Raw genomic sequence first — 25,905 nt, forward strand, 5'->3', positions numbered from 1 at the left:
AAACGCTCCTCCGATATATATTCTCTCTAGGAGAGCCTGTTTCTGATGGAACCGCCCCTAAGGGGTTGATGGCATGGGTGAGAGCGAGGACTCTACTTCCCGCTGCTCGAACCGCCTTTCAGGTGTCCACAAGGGACGCTATAAAGGAATTCTTTTGGGACGAGATCTCTACGGGGTCAGGAGCCCCTAGAACGTGTACTCTGCTTTGGCGTCTGGCAGTTCAGTCGCTACGAGAGTTAAGTTCTGAGCGACGGGAACTCATGAAGGTTCGGACGGCTCTGTCGGGAGATGGCGGGACTACGGTGGGTCCCCGCCCCGTTCGGTCTGCTGTAGGGGGGATCCCCGTGCCTGCGGCTGCGATGTTGCGAATGCTAGGACCCTTAGAAGCAGCGAGATCACCTCCGTTTAGCACCGTGCATGTAGCAGCAGGACGTGTAGGGGCTGCAGGAACATCACTAGCGGCGGCGAATGAAGCTGGAGCCGTGCCAGCAGCACCGCTCTCTCTTGCGGCTGCGCAGTCGGCAGTGTCGCTCCTCACTGTGCCTGCTGCTGCGCATGTGTCAACTGGACCGACACTGCTGGGAGCCTCCGCGTCCCTAGATGGCGCTGCATCGCTGGCGCCTGAAGCCACCATGCAACCCGGAAGAAAGCCACTGTGGATCGCTGCCATGGCAACAGATGCTGTTTTCGAAAAAAAAAAAAAAAAAAAAAAAAAAAAGACAAACCATGCCGTTTCCAGGTGTGGTACATATGAAAGAAAGTAGCAGCTATTGGGCCTTGCATTGGAAGATGCTATATTAGCACAACGAGCAACACCGAAAAAGTGCCACTTCTCGTTGACAGGAGAGGCAGGCTAGAGAACTGCCTTTCCGTATTTTTTGTTAACTCTCGTGTTAATTGTGTTGTGTGTCCAACGTTGTTGTGAGCTCACTGTATTGTTAACGGTACCGTGCTTGTGTGTGTGTGGAGAAGCGGCCATACGTTTGTTAGTAACTGTTAAAAGCCAGAGGTGAGAGTCCGTGAGAATTTCCTCCCGTTAGAGTGTCTCGGGTACACATAACAGCATAAAAATTCCCTTTAGGATTACTCAAACAGCTGCCAGAGTCCGGCGTGCGGGCGCTGGGGCCGCGCGCCAGGGCTGGGAGCTGCGCACTGGGGCTGCCGCTGTGCCGAGCTCGGCCGTGGGGGAGGCGGCGCTGGCAGCCACGGCAAAAGGCAGCAGGGGCACCTCGGCGGCAAAGGCACCTCAGCGACAGAGGCAATGCCGACAGCTACTTCTGCAGAGCCAGCCAGACTTCTACGGGGATCCCCGGGAGCTGCACGGCGCACGGAGCAGCCCGGGGAACAGCAGCTCGGCGGTGACTGGTTTGCGGGGGAGTTGCCCCGCAGAATCCAGGCATGTCAGTAATTGAGAACAGAAAGCAGAATCTCTCTCTTTAGTCCTTCTACTCACTTGTAGATAACTTAAAACTAAAAGATTGTGTTTTACTAAAAGTTAGCATGCAAGAAATTTTAAGAGTTTCCCAGAGAATGAATCTTTATATAAAAGCTTTAGTGAATTGCCTTGTTTTTAGTTACATTTTACCCCTGTAAAGACCTTCTGCCCAAATTTCGTGTTCAGTCTTAGCAGGAGACATAAGGTTCACACAATAGAGATCATTTGTTGCTTAGCAACTGGGTGGGACTCAAACCACCTCCAGCAGTTTCTCAGGACTAGGGAGAGAGTAGAACTTATACACCAAAAACTACAAATCTGCAAATAAGATAAATGGAAAGCTAGCAGGCTGAGGATTTCCTTAATTCTTAGGTAAAACATCTCTCTATCTTCCTGTTATAAACTGAGAAGTTATTGTGACAGTGGAAATCACATCTTTAGAATTGTATTTAAAAAGGTTTACTCAGCTGATTTTAACATTTGGATGTTTAGTTTACATTCCTGTCTGATATTATTTCTTTTCCTTGGTCAAGCTTAGTGAATTCATTATTTTTTCCTTTCTTTTTTTCTTCTGTGTTTATGACAGAGTTGCAACTTTGAGTTGCATTTCATGTGCTGTTTAAGCAATTGTTAATATTCTATTTATAACATAGCAGCAAGTACATTTTTTTTTTCAGATTTTAATATATATCTTCTGTCGTGGATTCGTACAGTATGTACAGAGCAGTTTGGTCAAACGAAACGTATTATATGTTTTTAAATGTTTTATAACTGCTGATATAGCATACAGCCTAATTGCTTTTCTAAAAACACTACTCAGGCACACACTATGCTGTGAAGTTTGACTTATCTCTCTTGGCACTGATGTTATTGTGATAAACAAAGTCTCGAGTTTCTATAAGTTTCGAATAATAGTTTATTATATGGTAAAAGCAAGCAGCCGGCTGGGTGACAGAAATGAGACCAGTTTCCCAAATCTGCACACCCCTACTACAGGGTACATTTAGTATTTATCTTAGCTACTTCATGCATATTAATTATATCATATACATATACATTCTACAGGTTTTTGCTAAGTATTTAATATATGGGTTTTCTTACAGCTAAAGCTAAAAGGGTTATCTCTACAACCAGTCATAATTCGTGCATTCTTGGATGAACAGGCGCCTAAAGATTTAAAGTTCTACTATATTTTATCCTTAGGATAGTAAGGAGGTTTTAGGCCTCTTGACCTTGTGAGGGTCTGTTTTATTTCTTTATGGGGGTGTAATTAAGTTTTACAATCCGTTTGTTTTATTTTGATGTAATCACCCATTTGTTCCACGAATCACAATTATTTATATATCACAATTCCCTCCCCTTTTTTATTATTAACTTATTGATTCGTGACTTTTTGATTTTTATAACATTAACTTTGTATATTTTGTCTTATTTATTGTATACAGTAATAGAGTCAAAAGTTTAAAAAATGTCTTTAAGTTTCCATTTGTCGGTTTATGTCTTAATTTTATTTTAAATTTTCTGTTGGTGATGTTGTCTACGCAGATCTTGGCGTTTTCTTGACTTTGGTGTAATGTATTTAAGGAAGTTGCTTTTTTAATTTTGATTGCAGTTCGTGTAATTAGCATCACTTGATATAGATTTTTCACTGTGGCTCCAGGGATTCACCTGTAAAAGATCTTACATATATAATCTCTAGGTACAACATTATGAATTTGCCTCTCGAGGTTATAAGCTTGTTTCGAGGATTAGCTCTTTAACATTTCTAAGTTGTTTTTATAAATGTACAATATAATTTTTAATAGTACTTTTATCATGTTTCTGGCTACATTAGTTTGACAAGGATACGCCTCAGGTCAACCTGAAAAAGTGTCAGTGAGAACAAGTAAATATCTATACCCTCCTTTTTCTGGGTAGTTCTAAAAATCGATTTGCCATTTCTGTCTTGGATAATTATTTTTTCTATTTGTCTTAGTTGAATTTTGTTATGCGTCTCCTGTCTCACAATGGTATAGAGATTTCGTGTTACTATATTTTGGCTTAGATATCTGTATAGAGCTTCTGTTCCTAATGTGTTCTCTTACGTTCTGTTAAGTGTTCATAAAATAGAAGAGGATATTACTAACTTACCCTGTGGTGTCTTGACCCATTTGTTTTTCTTCTATTTTTCCTCTTAAATTCTGGATTAACTTTCAGTCTTCTTTAGAGTATCTAGGCTCTGTCTTTGACTACTGAATTTGAATTTTACTGTCAGGGATCAAATACTGGATTTTGCTTTCTTCTGCTTTTACTGCCCTTTTTACTTCCGATCATTCATGGCATTTCTTCTTTCAAGGCCAGTAACACCCTTTTTGGTAAGCCTTTCGATACATAATAGCAACTTTTCTGGCAACTGAAGTGTTATAATCTGGTTATTTTCCGAGTTAAGGTATTGACAAGGAGGGCTCTTGCCTTTATTACTTCATTTATCGTGGTTATTGCATATCTAGCTTTACGTCCTCTTTTGTAGACGAAATTTTTCTGTGAACCAGAAGTCTTTAGCATCTTTCAGGGGTTCTTCTTTCAAGTCTGGTCGGCTTGAGTACGTTGCTCTTATTGTCTCTAAGCAGTCACGTGCAACTGTATTTTTGGTGGCTTCTTGAAGAAAAAGCTGGATTGATTATTTTGGTCAATCAGTGTGGCTTGGTACTTCAGAAAGCGCTGAGGTGAAAGCCAATGATTTAAATCAAGGGCTGGAGCCCTCATTAGTTTTGTTTTAGCTTATGAAAAGCTTTGTCAGTTTCTTTACTCCAAGTGAGTGTGTTGGACTCACCTTTATGAGCTCACACAGGGGCTCCACCAGAAGTCCATAGCTGTAGATCTACAAACGACATTATTTGGTCCCTCGGAGCAATGTTTGGAGCTCTTCCTTCTCTGGTGGCCAAGGAGTCCAGCAGACAGCTTCTTTCTTTGCTGTTTTTAGGGTTCGTTGTCCTGCAGCGACCTTGCAATTGAGGTAGGAGACTTGTTGCACAGCTCTTAGTACTCAACCAATCTGAGAAAGTTTAGCATGTGAACAGTTCATTCAGTACATATTATTTTGGATTTTCTTTGTCCTGCAAGGATTTTCTCATTCAAAAGCGAACAGTGATTAACTTTTCAGGGCTCCAGGCCAGGCAGAAGAAAGCCTCCTTTAGATCCAGGACAGTAAACTATTTTAGCTCTGGTGTCAATTTAGTCAGCCGTGTACATGGATCTGTCACTATGAGGTGCAAGCCCCCAGCCATCTCATTTATTGCTCTAAGATCTTGCACTATTTTATACTTCCCATGAGGTTCCTTTACTGGTAAGATGGGAATATTATATTTTGATTTATATATTTTTTAATAACTCATGTTTAATAAACTTTTCTATATTGTGTTGAATCCTTTCCTGATTCTCTATTTTAGGGGATATTGTTTAATCTTTATTGGCTGTGCCCCTAATTTAACTTTTACTTCAATTGACAATGTTATTTTTGCTCTTCTTGAAGTTTTCGAAGCTCATAATTTGATCCGTTACTACTTCATGTATGCTGCTTGAACTTTGAGTCTCTATTAGGGCAAGATTTAAAATCTCAATCAATTGTTCCTTTTACTTTGAATTTTATTTTGTTCTGTTCAAATTTAATTTCAGCTCTCAATGGCTCTAGTAAGTCTCTTCCCAGTAAACAAACTGGTGAGTTTGGCATGTATAAGAATCTGTGGATTTCAAATTACTTTCCTAATTTGTATTTTAAAGGTTTCAAGAAATGAGCTTTTTCTGTTTGACCCATGGCTCCCCTTATCAATACAAAACTTACAGCAGTGGGTACTAAAGTTTGATTAATACTTAAAATACAGCTCTTGTATTGATTAGAATTATGCTTCCTGATTTTTGTTCTTTTAGCCTTTTTGTATTGGGGATCTTGGGGCTATTTACAGCCTTTTAGGATTCAGCACAGCCCTTCAGGATTCGGTCTAGCCCCCCCCTCTCCCCCGCCCCCGGGTACAAAGGAGTTAATAAATTCTCTCCCTGCTCCCTTTCCCCAGGATAGCTGTAGTAATCAGGAAGTATAAAAGGTTGTTAAACTGCCAGGACAGAATATTTACAAATCAGAAGATAACAAAAGACGAATATAATAGTCATGGTATTATCTAGTGTTCTGACAGTATTATTCAAAATTGCACTTCAATTCTGTATATGCATCACTTTTTGGAGATTGGTATTTGTTCATTTTCGCACAAAAATCTTTTTCATCCATACCACCTCCAGTCCGAGTTTTGGTGTCTTTGCTTGGTTACCAGGTCTGTCTGCTGAAATGAACTTTTTATAAAGACTTAATTTCCAATATTATTGCTAACCCATATCAAGAGTAAAGCAGTGGTTCCCCTTCTTATTTCACTATAGCCCTCCCTTTTCTCATGTTAGCTTGTTTAATGGGTGAGGATCTCTAAAAGTGCCAAACTTGAGACACAGGTAAGCAAATTAATCCATTTTATCACTTGCAAACACATATCAGCTCCTCTAAAATCAAATTTTTAACAGTAAAAACCTCACAACGCTTTCTTCTACTACATTGACAAACACAACCACAGACTCACTACAGCAGGGTTTCCAACACAGCATAAATCAATCACTTTCTCTCCTCCTCTCTCCTTATCACTGTTCAAAATCTTCTCCAAATTTAATTGCAAATATGGGTGAAGACATTCAACTGCATACATATACATACTTTTAGGACCTGGTGTTTGTTGTTCTAAAGGACAAAATATATTACAGAAATAACTTTCCTCTTCTCAAGTCACCAAAATTAAAGTTATAGACTCTCTTGTCCTGCTCCTGCAGGACACCTCTTCAGTTTTCCTCCTTCCCCCCCTCCTCCCGCTCGGGGAAGACAGAGAAGCAGCAGCCAAGAGCCGAAGCTGACAGTTCACTCCGCGGTGTCTCCGGGGTGTGTGTCGGGAGGGGACGCCGACTCTGCGATGGCACACGGTGCCCCCAGCTCGTGTGCCAGGGCAAGGTAGATGACTCAGCACGGGCAGGCCGCCGGCAGCCGGGCTGAGGAAGGATCTGGCGTTGGTGAGCTCGGGGGGTCCCGGCAGTGTGAGCCCGCTCCTTACAGAGATCTGTCTGTTTATCACAGGGTTTGGGGCACTGCTCGGACGGTTGCTGGGCTGATCCCAGCGTGTTTTACGTGGGTTGGTAGTGCAAAAGGGAAGGTCTAGTCATTCTCCCCAGTATTTGAAATAAACTGCTAAATTTAAACTTGTTTTTTTGAGAGGTATTGTGATTTTTTTTTTTTTCTTCTTTGTTTTAATCACTTTGATTGTAGTTTTACTGGCTTTATAATTTTGGGGAACTTTGGTTATATCTTTTCGATTAGATTCAGTCTTTACTATAAATTTATATTTTTCACCTTGAGGTTTCAATTCAGTTTTGTCAAGAGCTGGTTACAGTGTGTTATTCTTGCAAAATAGAGCTCTTGACACTTTTAATCTCATTTATTTTATTCAAATAGTTTCAAGTCCCTCTGTCTTTTCAGACAATTTCTTTTTAGATGACCTTTTCTTTTACAATAAAAACATTTTACTGCCTGGACTCTTGAAACAATTTGTTGGGGTCTGCTTATATATATTTTTTGGGCTTCTCTCAGTAAGTCTTTGAGCTCCCCTTTCTCCCATCCATCTAATTTCTTTAGTTCTCTTTTAATATCACTTCAGGCATAATTTATAAAGTGGACTTTCAACAATATTAGGCCAGCTGGTGTATCAGGACTAATACCTAAATATTGCTGTAAATTTTTCTTTAGTCTTTCTAACCAGGTAATAGGGGTTTTATTTTTTTCTTGCTGATCTTTAAATGCCTTTTTGACATTTTTCTCATGGGGAACAGCCTTTCTGGTTCTTTCGGGCAAGGGAGTACAGTACTCAGTCAGGGCTGAGTTACGTTCCCAATCGAGTCCTAAGAATTTGTTTAATTGTTCAGCTACTCCCAAGAGGTCTTCCATCAGTTTCCCTACTTATTTTGTTGTTTTTAAACTTTTGTCTTCTTCACCAGAGCTTTCCTGATCTACTAAAAAGGTTCTGACGTTTCTTAGGGCTGTCTGTTTTTTCTTTGGGCTTTAGTTCTTTTGGGACTTCCATACCCTTGATTTAACAGGGCTGTGAGGTTTACAGCTGAGGGGAGTTGTGGAGAGGGAGGGGGAGTATTTCTTGGGGCTGTGGGAACTACAACCGAGGGAGTTTGTAAACAATAAGAAGGGTTATAGGGGAGAGGTAAGTTACCTAGTAGTTCCCATTTCACTTCTTTTGATCTCTTTTCTATTGGCCTTTCTTGGGTTAACTTACTAATATTCTCAATTTCTTCCCAATTTGATATCATTACCCCCAGAGGACTGGTAGGGGTAATATCCAGCAATGCCTGCTTGGGCAATGCCTGCTTGCTCCCTTTTCTCTTGGGGCTACCTTTCTTACTGAATCCTTGCCCCATACTTTTCCGAGGTCCCTTCTAGAATCTCTCCACCGACTGTCTGGGATCCCTTCTAAACTCTCCCCACTGACACAAAGGTCTCTCCTTAAGACTTTCCACCGACCCCAGAGGTCCAATCAGCAATTCTCTCGCTTCGCCCGGTCACTGGCTGTTCCGTTCGCACGGGGACAGAAGCGCAGTTCAAAGGGCTACCGCAGTCCCTTGGCAGCAAAGCTGCGTCTCATCCACTCATCCACCCCGACCTCTTACCCGCCCAACCAGGGAATACTCACAGTCCATTGTTCTTCCCTGGGTCTTCGTGCACGAGAATTATGGGCCCTTTTTGCTGCAGCAATCCGGGAGCAATCCTTGCTTTTACCATATAACCATAGAACGTGTTACTCCAGTCCTGTGGAAAATTAGACCCGAAATAGGCCGCTGAATTCAGCGGGGGCCCCCCTGTTTCGAGTACTAATTAACCCAGCAGGGATCGGAGAACATCACGTCGGGAAAGTCACCAATTGTGATAAACAAAGTCTCGAGTTTCTATAAGTTTCGAATAATAGTTTATTATATGGTAAAAGCAAGCAGCCGGCTGGGTGACAGAAATGAGACCAGTTTCCCAAATCTGCACACCCCTACTACAGGGTACATTTAGTATTTATCTTAGCTACTTCATGCATATTAATTATATCATATACATATACATTCTACAGGTTTTTGCTAAGTATTTAATATATGGGTTTTCTTACAGCTAAAGCTAAAAGGGTTATCTCTACAACCAGTCATAATTCATGCATTCTTGGATGAACAGGCGCCTAAAGATTTAAAGTTCTACTATATTTTATCCTTAGGATAGTAAGGAGGTTTTAGGCCTCTTGACCTTGTGAGGGTCTGTTTTATTTCTTTATGGGGGTGTAATTAAGTTTTACAATCCGTTTGTTTTATTTTGATGTAATCACCCATTTGTTCCACGAATCACAATTATTTATATATCACATTATGTCAACAGTTATACTACATGAATTTCAGATTATTTTTAAAATAACCTAACAAGATGCAAAATGCGTGTGTTTATACCGATAAAAGAGCAGATTGCTAAATTACACTTTTCCAAAACTACTGATGCGTGAATTAGAACTTTTTATGCCCATTTGATTTATAAAGCAGAAATGTCTGGAGACCACATGATAATCTGTCAGGAAATCAGTAGAGATTGCAATAAAGCTGAGTTACTAGAGTCAGGTTGAATTTAGTAAAATTTTTCTAGTTTGCCTCCCAATATAACGATCTCAAAGCTAGGTTTAGTTAGCTTTACATTCGGGAAATTAATTAAAACCTGTGAGTGATTTAGGATTTTAATATAACAGGTGTAGTTTTTACCTGTTCTGTGCTGTTGTTCCACGATTATGGAGTTACATGTTCTTATAACTAGTTATTTGTTTTCCTTTGTGCTGCTTATGTTGTGAATTTTGTTCCCTTACCGAAATTTCATAGATAAAAGAACTAAAAATACGAGCAGATGATGTAGATCACATCTAAGGAACCGGCTGCAAGCTGGAATCTGGCCTTCTATATCCTTCTGAACTGCACATGTAGCTTAAGACTGAGTATTAAACAGAATGATCAAACAGTATTTTTTCACTGTCATAGACTTAAATGCGAACTTTTTCAAAAGATGAGCTTGACAATGACTATAATAACTTGATGGCACAATTAAGTGTGACAGATTCAGGCAGGGGAAGTGCATCTGTCAGTGCATCTACTGCTGAATCTTCTATGGGACTTGCTCTTAATATGACCTCAACACAGATATCTGCAGTAAAACACATCCAATTTGGAAACCATGGGCAGCTTTTGCCAATACAAAAAATACCAACACGTTGTGATGAAGATTTCTTTCTCAGTGACTTAGCAAATAAGAACTGCTCTCTAGTAAGCAGCTATGAGTTTCAGACACTGGCTGGACATGGAGCAGAATCAACTGTTACAGACTGTCTCCTCAGGTCTGGGGAGAGTAATTTGGAAACAATGCAAGAAACGGATTATGGACAAATATCTGCAGAAGACATAACAACAGAGACAGATTTTTTCCTCACAGGAGACACCATATTGATGTCACCCTTCAGCTGTTGCTGCCAGTGCAAGTTACAGCCAATCTGCAGCACCAGTAGAGATGTCTGAAAAAGAGATAATCTGTATGGAAACAAACACAGATAGTTTGGCAGAGGTTATGCCAGAGGTGCTTTCATTCATATCTCACAAAGAATATGAATCCAAGGATGAAGACTTGTCTTCACTGAATCATTATGAATTCAAACATACAGTGATGCAGAAATAATTAACCAATTAACCAGTAGTGCAATCAACTTAGAAAAAAAAAAATATATTGGAAATTACACCCGGACAGATTGAAAGTTTACCTGACAATCCAGAAGCCAAAGTCCAAAGTGTAACTGAAGACAGCAGTGGAAAGGATTTTAAAGACATTAGTGTATCTCAGAATCCAAAGAAACCTACTAATATTGTAGCTTGTGAAGTTCAATGTGAGTTTAATACAAATCTGTGCCTGATGCATGAAGAAGTGGACAAAGATGAACTGCAGGAAGCCAGCACTGAGGTAGAACATACTCAGGAATCAAAAGCACTCCTGCATTCTGGCAGCCAACTTGAACCAAACAGCCTTTGCCAAAGAGGAAAAAGTGAGAAAACAGAAATAGGTCTACCACTGAATGTACACAAACATTCAGCTGTTTGGAAAGCAGCTCCACTGCAGACTGCTTGTCACTGGTATCTAGGACAGAGGAGGATTCTCTCCCCACAACTCATCCAGAGCTGCCAAAAGATCACACTCTGCGAAAAACACCTTTTGTCTCCGTGTTGCCTGTGCAAACTGTGGAGCAGAGGAATGTCTGTTTAGATGCGGATTTAGAAGATGATTTCTTGACTGAGATAGGGCAGACGTGTCACTAAGGGGAAAGGAAGACAATGGAAAACTATAGAACTTTTAACATCCTGAGGCCTAAGGGTTGTCGCTGTATACAACGCTCTGTTTCTGTGCTGCTCATGTCACATCAGTGATGTTTGTAAAGATCAGGCAGACTGGTGTGGTTTGGGAACTCTACATCAGACATTAACTATTTTGCAGTGCTTGTATTTGTGTTTCATCTCAGTAGTGTTACAGTGGGTAGCAAGATTTATTTGGAATCAGCATATGACAGAAACCTTTTGGCTTACGAGTCTTCCCAAGATTATATGTGATTGTGCAATAACAATTTTTGGGGTAAAATTCTATATCATATCCAAACTAGAAAAACTTTAAAAGGGTGGATTGCTTGTCCAGTTTGAAAACTACTACCAAGTTGCCAGACAATGCTATGTATTTGGTATAGGGGTCAGTGATTTAAGAATTTGTAAAACACTTTTGCAAGACAGAAACGGGGAGAGAACAGGTGGCAACCCCCTCAGTTCATTTGCAAAAGTTGTTTCATATGTTAAGTTTTTTTTTGTACACAGGTGTTGGTAGCTGCCTGCATGATGAATGAAACCTTGGAAAGAAAGAACAAGGTTGATGCTGTTTTCTGCAGGTAACAATGGTAACATCAGGAGCTGTTGTGGCTAACAGTTTCCTCAATATTGTTAGAACACAGTTTTTGGAGCACAATTCTTTTTGGTATTATAAGCATAGTTTTTCTTAGTCATATACACCTTTTTAGTATATTTTTGTATATTTTTTTTTAAGCACATGAAATTAAGGATTTAAGAGAGTGTACGAACTTTAAAGTAAGTATTACAGGAGCACAATTTGTCAGCATTATGAGCACATTTTAGTGTTGTTAAGGCACAGTATTTTTAGTTTTGTTGGAGCACAATTTTTTAGTATGTTTAAGCATAAAATTATAGAAGGTTAAGATCTTAGATTATTCACTGGGTATTGGTGGAGGAAAGTTCACCTGTTTGGTGGAGAAGCTTTAACACCATAAGGTACTAGAGAATTAGTATGGTTTCGTAACTCATGAGACAGTAAAATGAGATTCAAAAGTATGTGTGTGTGAAGTGTGTTTGAATGATGGTGGCCACCATGTGAAAGTGAATGAATGAAAATGTATGCATGTATATGTGTGAATATTCACTTACACAAACACTTTTGGATAAACAAATACACCGATACCTTTCCATAAAATGGCAAGAAATCCTGAACAAACTCTCCGGGCTGCAATAGAATGGTATGCAAAGAGTGCAATAGAAACGGAAGATCCAGTGTTAATATACGATCATGTCATTGTGTTATTCAAGGGCCAAGGGGTGAAAAAGAATAACAGAAGACATATGGCCCAGAGTTTAATGGAGTTCCATTTCCAAGGATGTTCTGAACAGAGTGGAAGTTTTAAGAATAAACCCTACATTTAAAGAAGTACTTTTAGGCACACTTTGAGAGCACACATCTTAGGGTCAATAGGTTGTTGAGTTTATTGGTGATGGTGGTGTTGTTGTATGTTTGCGCTTATTGAGATGTTATGGATACAATAAGGAATGTTACAGAAATGCAATTTAAACTGTTCAAACTTCAACGGGGGATTTGTCGGAGGACAGAAACTGTGTGAACAGTTTCCATTGCATTTCTGCGACCTTCACCTTGGCATGGCTGGGTGCAGACAGTAAAAAAAATACTGCGCCACTAATATGACTGCAGGTCCTGTGCCAGGGTGAAGGAGGAGTTATGCTGGCAGGAAAACAAGTTTTATGGACACCTGGTGTGGTCCAATTAGTAATGTACAGCTCAGTGTGTTTACCTTATGTATCCAATGTAACCTGAAAAAGAATCACATGTCTCTGCATCACAAGCAGCATATAAGCTGCTTTTCCTCTAATAAAGCGGACATTTTTGCCAATCATATTGATTTGTGTGCATTTCTGTCTGAACCCCTCCACCGTTAGTCCCTTCTCATCCCAAACCATTCTATGATTCTTAAACCAAGGATCTATAATTTCTGTCCTCGCTTCTGGGAGGGAGAAGTACCCCAGCACAGCTCTTCTCTGTGCACCAGCAATCCCTGGGGAGGATGCTGCAGAGCTCAGACAGGATCCATGACCCCACTCTGCTCCTGTAGAAAGCTCAAACTGGAAAAAAAAAGTCAGTGTTTAGTTTTGCCTTTTTTTTTTTAATTAAAGCATTATGTATAATTTTAACCACCAAAAAGTTTATACTCTTAATTGTAACTATCACTTTGGCCTGTGCTATATGGTGTTTAGTTAAGCAAAGCATCGAGGAGTAGATGCAACCTGTAGCTGCTGTCCCACATGGCAAAAAATCCTAGAGAAACTGGTGAAGTGGAAGAGGTGACTTTGTCTTGTTAACTATGCAGCAAAGCAGTATTTTAAATGTATTTTTACATTGACAGTTGCCTTCATGTTTGAAGAAAATTAACTATATCATAGTGTGTAATTGTATTGGTTTTGTGTGGCAAGGTTTTGGTCACAGGATGTCTTACAGGGGTGGCTTTTCTGAGAAGATGCCAGAAGCTTCCCCCAGTTCTGACAGCCAGTGCTGGCCAGTTCCAACATGGACCCACAGCAGGTAACATACTCAACTGTGGAGACCTGGGAAGGGGTCTCTCTTCTGCTGTTGGCATGTGTCCCTGAACAAGTCAGTCCAACCACCCTCTGATCCAGTGGACTGCTCAGTGAAGGGTCCTCATAATGGATCACTGACAGACTGGTCGGACACAAGGGTCTCGGCTTTCCTGGGGCACTGACAGACAAATCAAACACAAGGGGTTTGAGAAAAATCTCCTCTTATCATGTGACAACCTCCCCCTAGGTCTGAGATCATTGAAGCATGTCAAGCCCTAAACCTTAACAAGGCAATTCTACTGACACTAATTTATCTTTCTAACACCTGGACATCAGACCCAATCAGCAACAGTGGTAGCACCTCTGTGAGAACATATTTAAGAATGGGAAAAACTGCTGCACAACAGCAGCCAGAAGAAAGAAATGAGAATATGTGAAGCAACTTTGCAGACACCAAGGTCTGAGAAGAAGGAGATGATGCTTCAGACACTGGAGCAGAGATTCCCCTGCAGCCCACGGTGAAGACCATAGTGAGGCAGGCTGTCCCCCTGCAGCCCATGGAGGTCCACAGAGGAGCAGATATCCACCTGCAGCCTGTGGAGAACCCCATACTGGAGCAGGTGCATGTGCCTGAAGGAAGCTATGACCCTGTGGAGAGGATCCCATGCTGGAGCAGGTCTTCTGGCAGGACTTGGGATCCTGTGGGGGACCCACGTTGAAGCAGTCTGTTCCTGAAGGTCTGCACCCCATGGGAAGGACCTGTGTTGGTTAAGTTTGTGGAAGACTGTCTGCCATGGGTGGGACCCCATGTTGGACTAGAGGAATGTTGAGGAATACATTTAGTGCAGGTAGCTCGGTGTGCAGCTGCTCTGCAAGCTGCAGATTGAGCTCTGGGTGGCAGGAGCCCGAGGCAAGAGGCCGTGAACTGGCGCCGACCCTTTTGCTCAGCCAGGTGACCGGACGCTGAGAGACACAGCAGGAGCGGAGGACTCAGCAGGAAGACCTCAGACTTTTGCGCGCTTAATCTGTGAGGGTGTAAAAGCCCAGGGATTCGGTTGTACGGGGTCCCTCCTCGGAGGCACTGGCTCGAGCTTTTTCTGTATTACTGCGCCGTGAATAAATTGCTTTAAGGATCCAGATGTCTGAGACTCTGCTATGGGAAACCTGAGCTCTAGCCGGTAAGGAAGCCTGGTCTGACTGCGTGAGTGGGGTGTGTAGGGAGTCAAGCGGGGCACCCCTCAGCTCACTGGAGCCGCCCGCTGCGAAGGGGCTTCAGTCTCAGCACTTAAGGTCTCTGGTAGTGGGAGTGTGACTGCCAGAGTGGCTCCTGAATAGTCAGACAAGGAGAGCATGAGGAGGAAGGAGCGGCAGAGATAACTTGATGAACCGACCGCAAGCCTTATTCCCTGTCCCCCTGCGCCGCTCAGGGGAGGAGGTAGAGAATTCGGGAGTGAAGCTGAGCCCGGGAAGAAGGAAGGGGTGTGAGGAAGGTGTCCTAAGATTTGGTTTTATTTCTCATTACCCCACTCTGTTTTGATTGTCAGTTAATTATAATTATTTCCCAAAGTGGAGTCTGTTTTGCCTGTGACGGTAATTGCTGAGTGATCTCCCTGTCCTTATCTCGATCCATGAGCCTTTCGTCATCTTTTTCTCCCCCTTGTTCTGCTGAGGAGGGGGAGGGATAGAGAAGCTTGGCGGACACCTGATGTCTAGCCAAGGTCAACCCACCACAGTAATATGTTAAATAAAAACATTGGCACTCTTTATAAGTGTGTCAGCTTTTAAAAGGTGGATCTGCTGTGTTTTGAACGAATTCAAATAAAACGTAGAGCTACTTGAAGCGATTTTTAAAAATAAAAATTAATAATTAAAAAAATTTAATGTGTTGCCCCTTTATTTTGTTTTAATTGTATTTTGGCACTGCCTCAAACAGCCCCTTCTCCGGGCCCCGCTCATAGTGGGCGTGGCCTGGTGCTGCTCCTCAGGCCCTGGGACGTGGCGTCACCATGGGCAGTAAGATGGTGGCCGCCACTAGAGTCGTACAGGTAGCAGTGTTCGGCCTGCGGACCGGGAGGTGGTTGGGGCGGCTGGGGCCGGGAGCATGGTGCCTGGCGCGGGTGGTAGGCCTCGCTTCGCGTGTGGCCTCCGGGGCCTGAGGTGGCCGAGGCCAGAGGCGCCGCTGGAGAGAGGCCGGTGTCCTTGGCGCGGGGGAAGAAGCATGCGCCGGGGCCGGCCCGGTGGCACCGGTCATTTGAGTACGGTGCCTGGTTATCCTGGTACCCAAGGATGTTATTGGGCAGTCTGCAGGCAGCTCCTTTAGGGTCGCTCTTCAAGAGGGGAGGGCGCTAACCAATATCTCCTTTCTAAGTCATCCTTCTTCCCTTCAAGGTGAAGGTGAAACATGGAGTCTTTTTGAAAAGACATATTTCAAAAATAAGCACAGTGGCTTTGAATACCAGACTTTAAAATTTATAGGTTTTTTTTTCTTAATGGAACTAGTCAATCCCAGCCAGCCAGCTGAACAAATATGTACAGGCAGAGCACTGCTAGCAATTTCATGTGCTAAAACTTTATCATTCCATTTTTGCTGCTGTGGTAACTATTTCTGCATACACACTGATTGCTGTGAGAAAAGGAAGAGAATGCTTATTCCTGTTCTGAACACTAGGGTGGGGGAGTACCTTTAAAGGTGAAATTTCCCCTTGGGTAAAAATAGAATTTAAGTAGTAATTTTATCAGAGTGCTGGTGCACAAAGCAGCAGTATAGAAGTGGTTGTATAATATGTTGTACATTCCATTTTGTTATTGTAAAGTTAATGTTTGTCTAGAAATATATTTTATTCTCTCTTGTTTCTCCTACTACATTGTCTTGTTCTAGGTAGTCAAGCCACATACTCCATTAATAAAGTTCCCAGACAGAAAAAGTAGTCCCAGACCTAAAAGTAAGTATTTAATCTATAGATACAACTTATGTCATATTTCTTTGCATAAACTGTTTTATATAAGAACCAGCACACAATTTTTCTGCTTCGACGATGTGACTCAACTGATTTTGAGCAGGGTTTCTGAATCGTAGTGTTTTAGTTTGAAGGCTTCCTTTTCAGACTCTATACAACTGTGGAAATATACATAATACTGTGGGAATATACGTAAGACATGCATGCCTTTATTTTTTGGTCAAGGCAGATTCACAAGGATTTCTAGTGTTTTCCTACTTATATAAAAAGTCACATTTTTGAAAATACTAATATTTGCCTAAAGTGATAGTGTCCAAGTGAATTCGAAACAGCCTTAGGTATTTGGTGATATTTGCAAAAAATGATGTTGCATTTTCCTCATCCTTTCTTTTCCTAATTGGAGTGTGTGATGTCTGTGGTATTTAAAACCCTGATTTATGACTAAGAGCCCTTCTACTGTACATTTTAGGAAGTGTTTCTTTGTGGTAATAATTAATGGTGAGAAAAAATTAACTTCATTGCAATCTTTGACATTAATTTTTACACCTACAGATATGTTTATATTTATAGGAACCTCAATACTGTTATGTTTAGAACATCAAAGTTAATGAACTGTATTTTGTTTTAATATTCCTTTTGAGTGAATACAGCATTTGAAACTAATGTAGTAGATGTTTTAAAAAGCTCTGTTGTTATTCTCACTTGTTTAGAAATTATACCATACCATGTATTTGCCACAGCATTATATTTAGGATTTAGCTTTCAGTTTAGTTTATCCATTAACATTGCAAAGTATCTACAGTGCACATCAATGCCACTTCTGACTTACCTGTGAATTCTTCAGGAACTATTTTCTGCGATAACTTTCAGTCAGAATTTTGTATCTTGTGCCCAGTTCAGCCAATTGCCTTTCATGCCAGTAAATTACTTTCTTAAAGGCTTAAAAACATGTTAGTTAGCTCATGCTTATCTTTGCATCACAAGATTTTTGTGGCTATATTTCACAATACCAGACTTGCTTCTACATAGCTAAACAGAGCTCTGCAGATCAAGACTATACTTTTAGGGATGTGAGTGCTTAAAAGGCCAGCCAAATTCTATTATCATATTACTACTGCAACATGATGGTCTCAAACAGGGAAAGGAAAACTGTAGTAGGGACTGTATCTGAGTTTAAGCAACAGCAGTATTAGGTCAGGTCTTGACTTGGGGTTTTTGATTGGCTAGTGCTTCTATTCCAAATACACTTCAGACTTTTAAAAATACAATTGAAAAAAATCTTAGGCAAATCTCTGAACAGTTGTGTGGTATATAAAACAAATTTGGAGAAACTTTCTTTTTTTCATATATAAGGTGTGTTACTTCTTAAAGCAAAAATACCTTGTAGTCATTACTAGACAAAACTATTATCATCTGTGTGTTGTTTTCTTCTGTTTTCATCTTCTGTTCCCTTTGCCTCCTTATCTTAAATTTTAAAATTTCAGCTTAATGGCATGCCCCCTGTTCAGGTTGTGCTCCTTCTGATGGGTTCTCTTCCTCCTTGCTCTGTTTGGACCCTCCTTTGTTGATGTCATTTTGTAATATTAAAAATGGGTACAGCATTGTATTGCATGTCGTGGTATGTCATAGTTGTGAGCTTTATCTTTCTGTAAGCCTCTACCTCTTTTTCACTTGTTTGTCTTTACAGTTGCAGTTAACAAAAAGCATAATCTTAGTGGATGTTAGTTATTTGTCTTAGTTATCTTTTTACATAACCCCCTCCATGCACACATTTGATACTTTATGCTGCTTCTGCAAGTCCAGCTTCGCAGTGAAAAAGCCTTTGTTAGGATCTATGCTGACTTATCTTCTGTTTCCACATCAGTACGTCTGCCACTCAAATACACTTTCTTTTACTTTCAGAATTTTTTCACTGTGTTCTTGGTATATTTAACAACAATAAAAACAGCTTGTGAGAAGTAGAGTATCTTTTAATTCTTTTAAGTATGTTATAATGAAGAACATTGTCAATAACTGGTAACTTTTATTGGCTGCTGACTAATTAATTTTACAGTCTTGTTATATTTCTGTAATGGTTTTGCAATCTGGATTTCAGTACTGGAATCTCTACAAACAAGTATGCCATCTCTTGATGCTTCAAAAGCACAGGAGTCTATAGGAGGCAGATCACCAGCATTTCAAAATATTTCACCTGTTCATAGAGTACAAGGTATACCAGACACCTGTGAATTAACAAGAACCTTACCTCAGAAATACAGACGGAAACTAATGTCAGATGAAGAGATTGAATATATTCAAGTAAGTTTCATTTATTGGTGTGTATTGTCTGTATTTACCTAGCATTTCTCTTATTTCTACACCTTCTTCCAAATTTAAAATATGGTATTACAATGTAATTCTTGGCAAGTGTATACTCGGAGTTTTCAACACTTTGATGCACAGTACTTAAACTACAAAATCTTAATACACAATGTACCCAACTCTCACTAATTACTAGCTTGCAGTATCACTGATTAGAGAGATACAGACTTAAAATCGACATGCAGACAGCTTGTGATAGTCGTAGCCTATATTAATCACAATCACTACCTGTTTTGTAACATCTGTTTAATGTGTAATTTGAATATGCTGGTCAGGAGCACAAGTCTGTTCTTAGACCAGCAAAGGCTATTACCAGGTGACTGAAGTCCAAAATATTCCTCAAGTTAGTTTTTATAAGTTATGTATTAGTAAGTTACCTCTTGTATTTCTAGTAATGGAATAATTTTATTAAACTTGATATAAATATTTTCTGCAATATTTGCAAATACAGCACTGTATATAAAAGGCAAGAAAAACCTGCTTTTGTACTGTAACAATTTTCAGTTGTAAACACTGATGCTTAAAAAAGGAGAATGCACAAAATATGAAGAACTGGAGAGATGGGTGTGAGTTTGAAAAAAGACATAGCTTTGTTAAATTATGATCACACTGTAGGTGTCCTTATATTAATAGAGAAAATCAGTTTTCTTGCATGTATACCAGTAGGGTATTATAATTAGAAATAAAATTATTTATTTTCCATAGTAATACACTCAACCTCTAGCATAAATTTTCTAATGGTGAGGTAAGTTGTAAAATAATTTTGTTGGCAAAATAATGAATTGAGTACCTTTCTGATTTCTCATAAAGATTGCAATGGCTGACCTTGGCTTTGTTTTTACTTTGGAATTTGGGCAGTGAAAATAATTCTAAAACTTCTGTTTACTACTGCTGTGTTTATCAGACCTTTCTAAAGTGAGTAAGAGTCATGTTTCTTCAGAGTGGGAGAATTGGAAGCAGCTATAATTATAGGTTGCAGATGTTGATCTTTTTGTATTCTCCCCTGAAAAGAATGGAGTTGTTATGGGTAGATGCTGATACTTTGACACTCCATGCATGTTCCTATACAAATTAAAAATCAATGTCTAAATCAAAAATTAAAACTAAAACTCTATTTGTTAATCTAGAACAGTGAAAAAGATTTGATCTCCGTTTCCCATTCTTTTAGTGGAATATATTTAACTATATGCTTTTATTTTACAGCGTGGCGGTCCAGAATAAATATGGAAGATTATTTGCCACTGTTGAAGAATGAAGTATTATAGTCACAATAAAGGCATTTCCTTAATACTATGAATATATATTAATAACTTTAATAAAAACCCATATGAAGGGTGAGAAGGTTGACGATACACTATATATTAGAGATTGAGAAAGCCATCAACAAAAAATCTAAGTAGCATTTGATGTCCACACCATGAAAGTATTTTTCTAATTAGCTATTTGCAAACTTGCCTATAGAAATTAGTTGTTTTCTATTTAAAAAGATTCAGATGTCTCATTAGGATTGATTTTATGGTCAGAAAAGGGGCACTGAAGTATTCTCAAATATTATTAAGACTGGGGTTTTTTTTAGTAATTATACAACTATATATATCAGATCTGAGGTTGGGAAAAATAAATATAAAAATAGGGATTATTCAAATTATTAACTGTTTCAGAAGAGAGCCCTTTGGGTCTAATTACAGTTAGAAGTCCACAATATACCTGATCTCTAGGCTTAATTTGCATAGTCCTTAATATGTGTAGTCCATAACTAAAGCCTTTTATGTGGCAGACTGAAGTGAGCCAGGCTCTGCCTGTGCATCTCAGGCTGGTACAGCCAACACCCTTAGCCTCAGTCATGCTGCTTTCAGCCAAGGGAATGTGTAGTACTCTAAGAGGAGAAACCTACAGACTTCCCTGACCACCTCCCCATGTGTAGTACTGGGATTTTATCCTCTCCCACAGTGTGTAGGGGTTTTGTTTGGGCAGGACCAGGACGGTTGGCAGATCCCCTAGTGTTGACCAGCCAAGTGGCTTCTGCTAAATTTGCCTCCCAATGCTTCCATGCCCCATTACCTAACATAGTTTTCAACAGTCCATTATACCTCTCAATCTTCCCAGAGGCTTGTGGGTGATAAGGGATATGATAGATCCACTTGATGCCATGTTTCTTTGCCCAAGAATTTATGAGATTATTCAAAAAATGAGTCCCATTATCTGATTCAATTCTCTCTGGGGTCCCATGTTGCCACACAATGTACCTCTCAAGGCCTAAAATGGTGTTTCGAGCAGTGGCCTGGTTTACAGGATATGTTTCCAGCCAGCCAGTCATTGCTTCCACCATGGTAAGTATGTAGCTCTTGCCCAGGCGTGTTCATGGCAGTGGTCCAACGCAGTCAATTTGCCAGGCCTCACCATATTGGAAACTCAGCCACCGCCCTCTGTTCCAGGGAGATTTTACTCACATGGCTCACTTAATTGCCACACACATTTCACATTCATGAATAACCTGTGTGATGGCCTCCATGGTCAGGTCCACCCCTCAATCACGAGCCCATCTGTACATCGCATCTCTTTCTAGATGTCCTGATGTTTCATGGGCCCATCGGGCTATAAATAGCTCACCTTTCTGCTCCCAGTCCAAGTCTACCTGGGCTATTCCAATCTTGGCAGCCTTATCTACCTGCTCATTGTTCTGATGTTCTTCAGTGGCACGACCTTTGGGCATGTGAGCATAGACATGGCGCACTTTCAGAGTCATGTTTTCCACCCATGCAGCGATATCCTGTCACAATGCAGCAGCCCAGATGGGTTTCCCGCTGTGTTGCCAATTGACCTTCTTCCATTGCTGTAGCCACCCCCATAGGGCGTTAGCCACCATCCAGGAGTCAGTATAGAGGTATAGCACAGGCCACTTTTCTCGTTCGTCAATCTTTAGGGCTAGTTGGATGGCTTTCACTTCTGCAAACTGGCTTGACTCACCCTCTCCTTCACCAGTTTCGACGACCTGTCATGTGGGACTCCACCTCCGATGGTTTCCTACCACATGGCAAGATCCATCAGTAAATAGAGCATAGCCTCTTTGTTTTCTGGTAACTCGTTATACGGTGGTGCTTCTTGGGCACGAGTCACCTCTTCAGGCAGTGCTCCAAAATCCCTGCCTTCTGGCCAGTCCATAATCTCTTCCAGGATTCCCAGGAAACTGGGTTTTCCCATTCGGGCTCATTGTGTGATCAAAGCTACCCACTTGCTCCATGTAGCACTGGTTGCCTGATGTGTTGAGGGGATGTTCCCTTTGAACATCCAGTGCAGCACGGACAAACGCGGTGCCAAGAGGAGACATGCTTCTGTTCCAACAACTTCTGAGGCGGCTTGAACCCCCTCATAGGCTGCTAATATCTCCTTTTCATTTGGCATGTAGTGGGCTTCTGATCCTCAATAACCCTGGCTCTAAAACCCTAATGGTCAACCTCAGGTTTCTTCTGGTGTTTTCTGCCAGAGGCTCCAGGTGAGACCATGCTCCCCAGCTCCCGTGTAGAGGATATTTTGCACAACTGGTCCTGTTCAAACAGGCCCCAGAGCTACTGCACGGGCTGTCTCCTGTTCGATCTACTCAAAGGCCTGTTGTTCAAGGCCCCCCTCAAAATGGTTCTTCTTCCAGGTCACTCAATAGAAGGGGCTCACAAGCTGACTGTAACCTGGAATGTGCATCCTCCAGAAACCCACAAGGCCTAGGAAAGCTTGTGTTTCCTTCTTGTTAGCTGGTAGAGACATAGATGCTATTTTGTTTACCACATCCATGGGCACATGACAGCATCCATCCTGCCATTTTATTCCCAAGAACTGAATCTCCCGTGCAGGTCCCTTTACCTTGCTTTGTTTTATGGCAAGACCAGCTTTGATAAAAATTTGGACTATTTCCCTCCCTTTCTCAAAAACTTCTTCTGCTGTTTTGCCCCGTACAATATCATCAATATATTGCAGATGTTCTGGAGCTCCCCCCTGTTCCAGTGCAGTCTGGATCAGTCCATGGCAGATGGTTGGGCTGTGCTTCCACCCCTGGGGCAGTCGATTCCAGGTATACTGGACACCCCTCCAGGTGAAGGCAAACTGTGGCCTGCACTCTGTTGCCAGAGGAATGGAGAAAAACGCATTGACAATATCAGTTGTGGCACCACTCGGCTCATACTGAAGTTCCAACATGTCTGGCACAGCAGCACTCAGAGGCGGCGTGACTTCATTCAGACCACGAAAGTCCACTGTTAGCCTCTACTCCCCATTAGACTTCTGCACTGGCCATATGGGGCTGTTAAAGGGTGAGCGGGTCCTGCTGATCACTCCCTGTTTCTCCAGTTGACGAATTAGTTCCTGAATGGGAATTATGGAGTCTTGGTTGGTGCAATACTGCTGTCGGTGCACTGTTCTGGTGACAATGGACACTTGTTGGTCTTCGACTTGCAGCAATCCCATGATGGAAGGATCCTTTGAGAGGCCAGGTAGAGTAGATAATTGTTTGATATTCTCTGTAGCTACAGTAGCTACACCAAAAGCCCATCGATACCCCTTTGGATCTTTGAAGTATCCCCTCCTGAGATAATCAATGCCAAGGATACAAGGGACCTCTGGGCCAGTCACAATGAAATGCTTTTCCCACTTCTCCCCTGTTAAACTCACTTCAGCCTTCAACACTGATAATTCCTCACATCCCTCTGTCACTCCAGAGATCCAGATGGGCTCTGCACTTCTGTGCCTCAATGGCATTAGAGTGCACTGTGCACCTATATCTACCAAATACCTGTGCCAGGCCATTGAATCCACACACTCCAGTAGACCCGATCATCCCTTTCCTCCTCCTGGCTGAAGGCAGGGACTCTCTATTCCTGTTCCTGGTCAGAGTATTCACTGCCTGACCTTTGCGATGCCAGATAAGAAGTCCCCTCACCAGGATCAAAGGAATTGGTCTCAGTCCTCTTATGTCTGAGAGGTCACTGATTTCTTTCTTGGATCTCTGCGGCAACTACATGGGCAGCTTTCCTGGGTGACCCCTTCTTAACAGTTCTCTTCCCTCTTAATTCACATATTTGGACTTCCGTCTTAGAGGTGGGTTCACCATCCCACTTCTCGTCTTCCCCCTGGTCACGCAGAAAGAACCAGAATTCACCACGTGGCCTGCACTTGGGACTTCCTTTCCCTCTGACTGGGGCAGGAGGGGACCGATCTCTTCGGCTGTCCCTGAGAGCTGAGGTGCTGGCCTGTGGGAATGAGGAAGTACCCAGAGTTTCTTCTACATTTCGAAGCCAGGAGGACATCACCTCTACAGTTGGTGGATCCATCTGTGGGTAATATAATGTTACCAGACTGTTAGAATATGATGCAGGGGTGCTTTGAACCACCTTCCTCCACATGGCCATCATGCAAGGAGCATCCTCTGGGTCTTTGGGGGTGTCATCCCTTCTTAAGTTACTATAGATGATTTCCAGCACTGCTAATTCTCTCAAGTACTGGATACCTTCATCTGCAGTGGCCCACTTTCTTGGGGAGCTCATTAGATCTTCCTCGAATGGATATCTTTCCCTCACGCTTGAGACGAGCCGTCTCCAAAGACTGCAAATTGTTCTTTCCAATTCCTCTTTCAATTTCACGATCTCTGGCAAGGGATCCCAGCTGTTGGGCTTCATGACCTTCCAGTACTTGACTATTAGCCCTGTTGTCCCAGCATCAAAGCAACCAGGTGGGAATCTGTTCACCAGGCTGGCGGCTGTAATCTTTCCGCAAGTCCCAGAGTTCTGATGAGGTCAGGGACCAGGTAATCTCAGTTTCCTGTTTGATTTGTCTGACTTTCCTTTGTTGGAGGACCATCTTTTTATCTGCCCACTCCCTTCCTTCTACTCCTTCTCTTTCTTCCTCTTCTTCCTCTTCCTCCCTTACTAATCGCTGATGAGTAGCTTGCCTTATCCATTTCTTCCTTTTCACTACTGGAGCAGTGACTGTAGTTGTGGTTTGAGTCCCTACCTCAGCCATAGTGTCCTCTATTGCCGTTTGGGTCCCTGCCTCCACTACAATCTTCTGAGAATATCGAACTGGCCAGGCCCCAGTACACAGCAAGAAGCTGCTGGTTTTGATTGAGGTAGGCAAGGCACCCTTCTATCGGGTGACCTGTCAGTTTGCTAGGGTCGAATACCTGTTCAGGTGTGAAGTCACAGGTAATGGGAGGTGTCAAAAGCCCTAGGAACCTGCCTAGATCCTTCTACACACCCTGCCACCCAGGAACTGGGCACCTCAGGGTTTGTCCCAATATATCATCACCTAAAGTTTGTTTTCTCCTACACCAGGATACACCAGATTCCAAGAACTTCGTAATGTGCTGACAGTGTTAGTTAGTAACAGTAACATTACCAAACAGCTCACGTAAGGATTAGCAAGGAGCGTGGGAGACTTCATTATAAAGCCATTTATATCAATGTCGGGGGGGGAAGGGTGTATTTCTCCATCGTTCCCAGATAGCCCTCCAGAAGACAACTCCCCAAGCATAACAAGGCCATTAGTGTAAAAGCAAAGCATGGAGCCATTGTTTAGATTAGTATGTTCCCAAAACTTAGCAAAATAAAGTGATAAGCAGTGCAACCAGAAAACTCCGTGTCCTGCACAGGAGCTTGCTATTCAATAGCTACTATTACTATAGCATGCAATATATATATATATATAACTGCCTTTATCTTGCTCCACGTTGGGTGCCAGAAAGGACTGTGGTGGGTTGACCTTGGCTGGATGCCAGGTGCCCACCCAGCTGCTCTATCACTCTCCTTCCCAGAGGGACAAGGGAGAGAGTAAGGTGGAAAAAAAAACAAACAACTCGTGGGTTGGGATAAGGCAGTTTATTTAAAGCAAAAAAGTAAAGCGAAACTTGCATATGCAGAAGCAAAAGATAGCAGGGTTTATTCTCTACTTCCCATGAGCAGCGATGGTCGGCCACTCCCGAGAAGCAGGGCTTCAGTACACGTGACAATTTCTCAGCAGGCAGCCATTGGAGACAATGAATGCCTGCCTTCCTGCTCCTTGCCTCAGCTTTTATATCTGAGCTGATGTTATATGGTATGGAATATCCCTTTGGTCAGTTTGGGTCAG

The 25,905-nt window shown here is 41.7% G+C and overlaps 1 protein-coding gene across 1 annotated transcript; it reads left to right on the forward strand.

Annotated features, from left to right (window-relative positions):
* The first annotated feature begins 15,418 nt into the window (after nt 1-15,418).
* LOC135405748 (alpha-ketoglutarate dehydrogenase component 4-like) lies at nt 15,419-20,136 on the forward strand. Its single transcript, XM_064640333.1, has 4 exons — nt 15,419-15,522; nt 16,356-16,419; nt 18,530-18,732; nt 19,999-20,136. The coding sequence occupies exons 1-4, from the start codon at nt 15,484-15,486 to the stop codon at nt 20,014-20,016; spliced, it is 324 nt and encodes a 107-aa protein (XP_064496403.1). The 5' UTR covers nt 15,419-15,483; the 3' UTR covers nt 20,017-20,136.
* The last annotated feature ends 5,769 nt before the right edge of the window (nt 20,137-25,905 follow it).

The sequence above is a fragment of the Pseudopipra pipra genome, chromosome W (genome assembly GCF_036250125.1).
Source record: "Pseudopipra pipra isolate bDixPip1 chromosome W, bDixPip1.hap1, whole genome shotgun sequence".
Classification (NCBI taxonomy): domain Eukaryota; kingdom Metazoa; phylum Chordata; class Aves; order Passeriformes; family Pipridae; genus Pseudopipra; species Pseudopipra pipra.

What these genes read in the sequence shown, in the direction of transcription:
- LOC135405748 (XM_064640333.1), top strand. Translation starts at nt 15,484, where the DNA reads ATGGGCAGTAAGATGGTGGCCGCCACTAGAGTCGTACAG. An exon ending in CCGCCACTAGAGTCGTACAG is followed by an intron (nt 15,523 to 16,355) that starts GTAGCAGTGTTC and finishes GTCTTGTTCTAG; the next exon opens with GTAGTCAAGCCACATACTCC. An exon ending in AAGTAGTCCCAGACCTAAAA is followed by an intron (nt 16,420 to 18,529) that starts GTAAGTATTTAA and finishes TCTGGATTTCAG; the next exon opens with TACTGGAATCTCTACAAACA.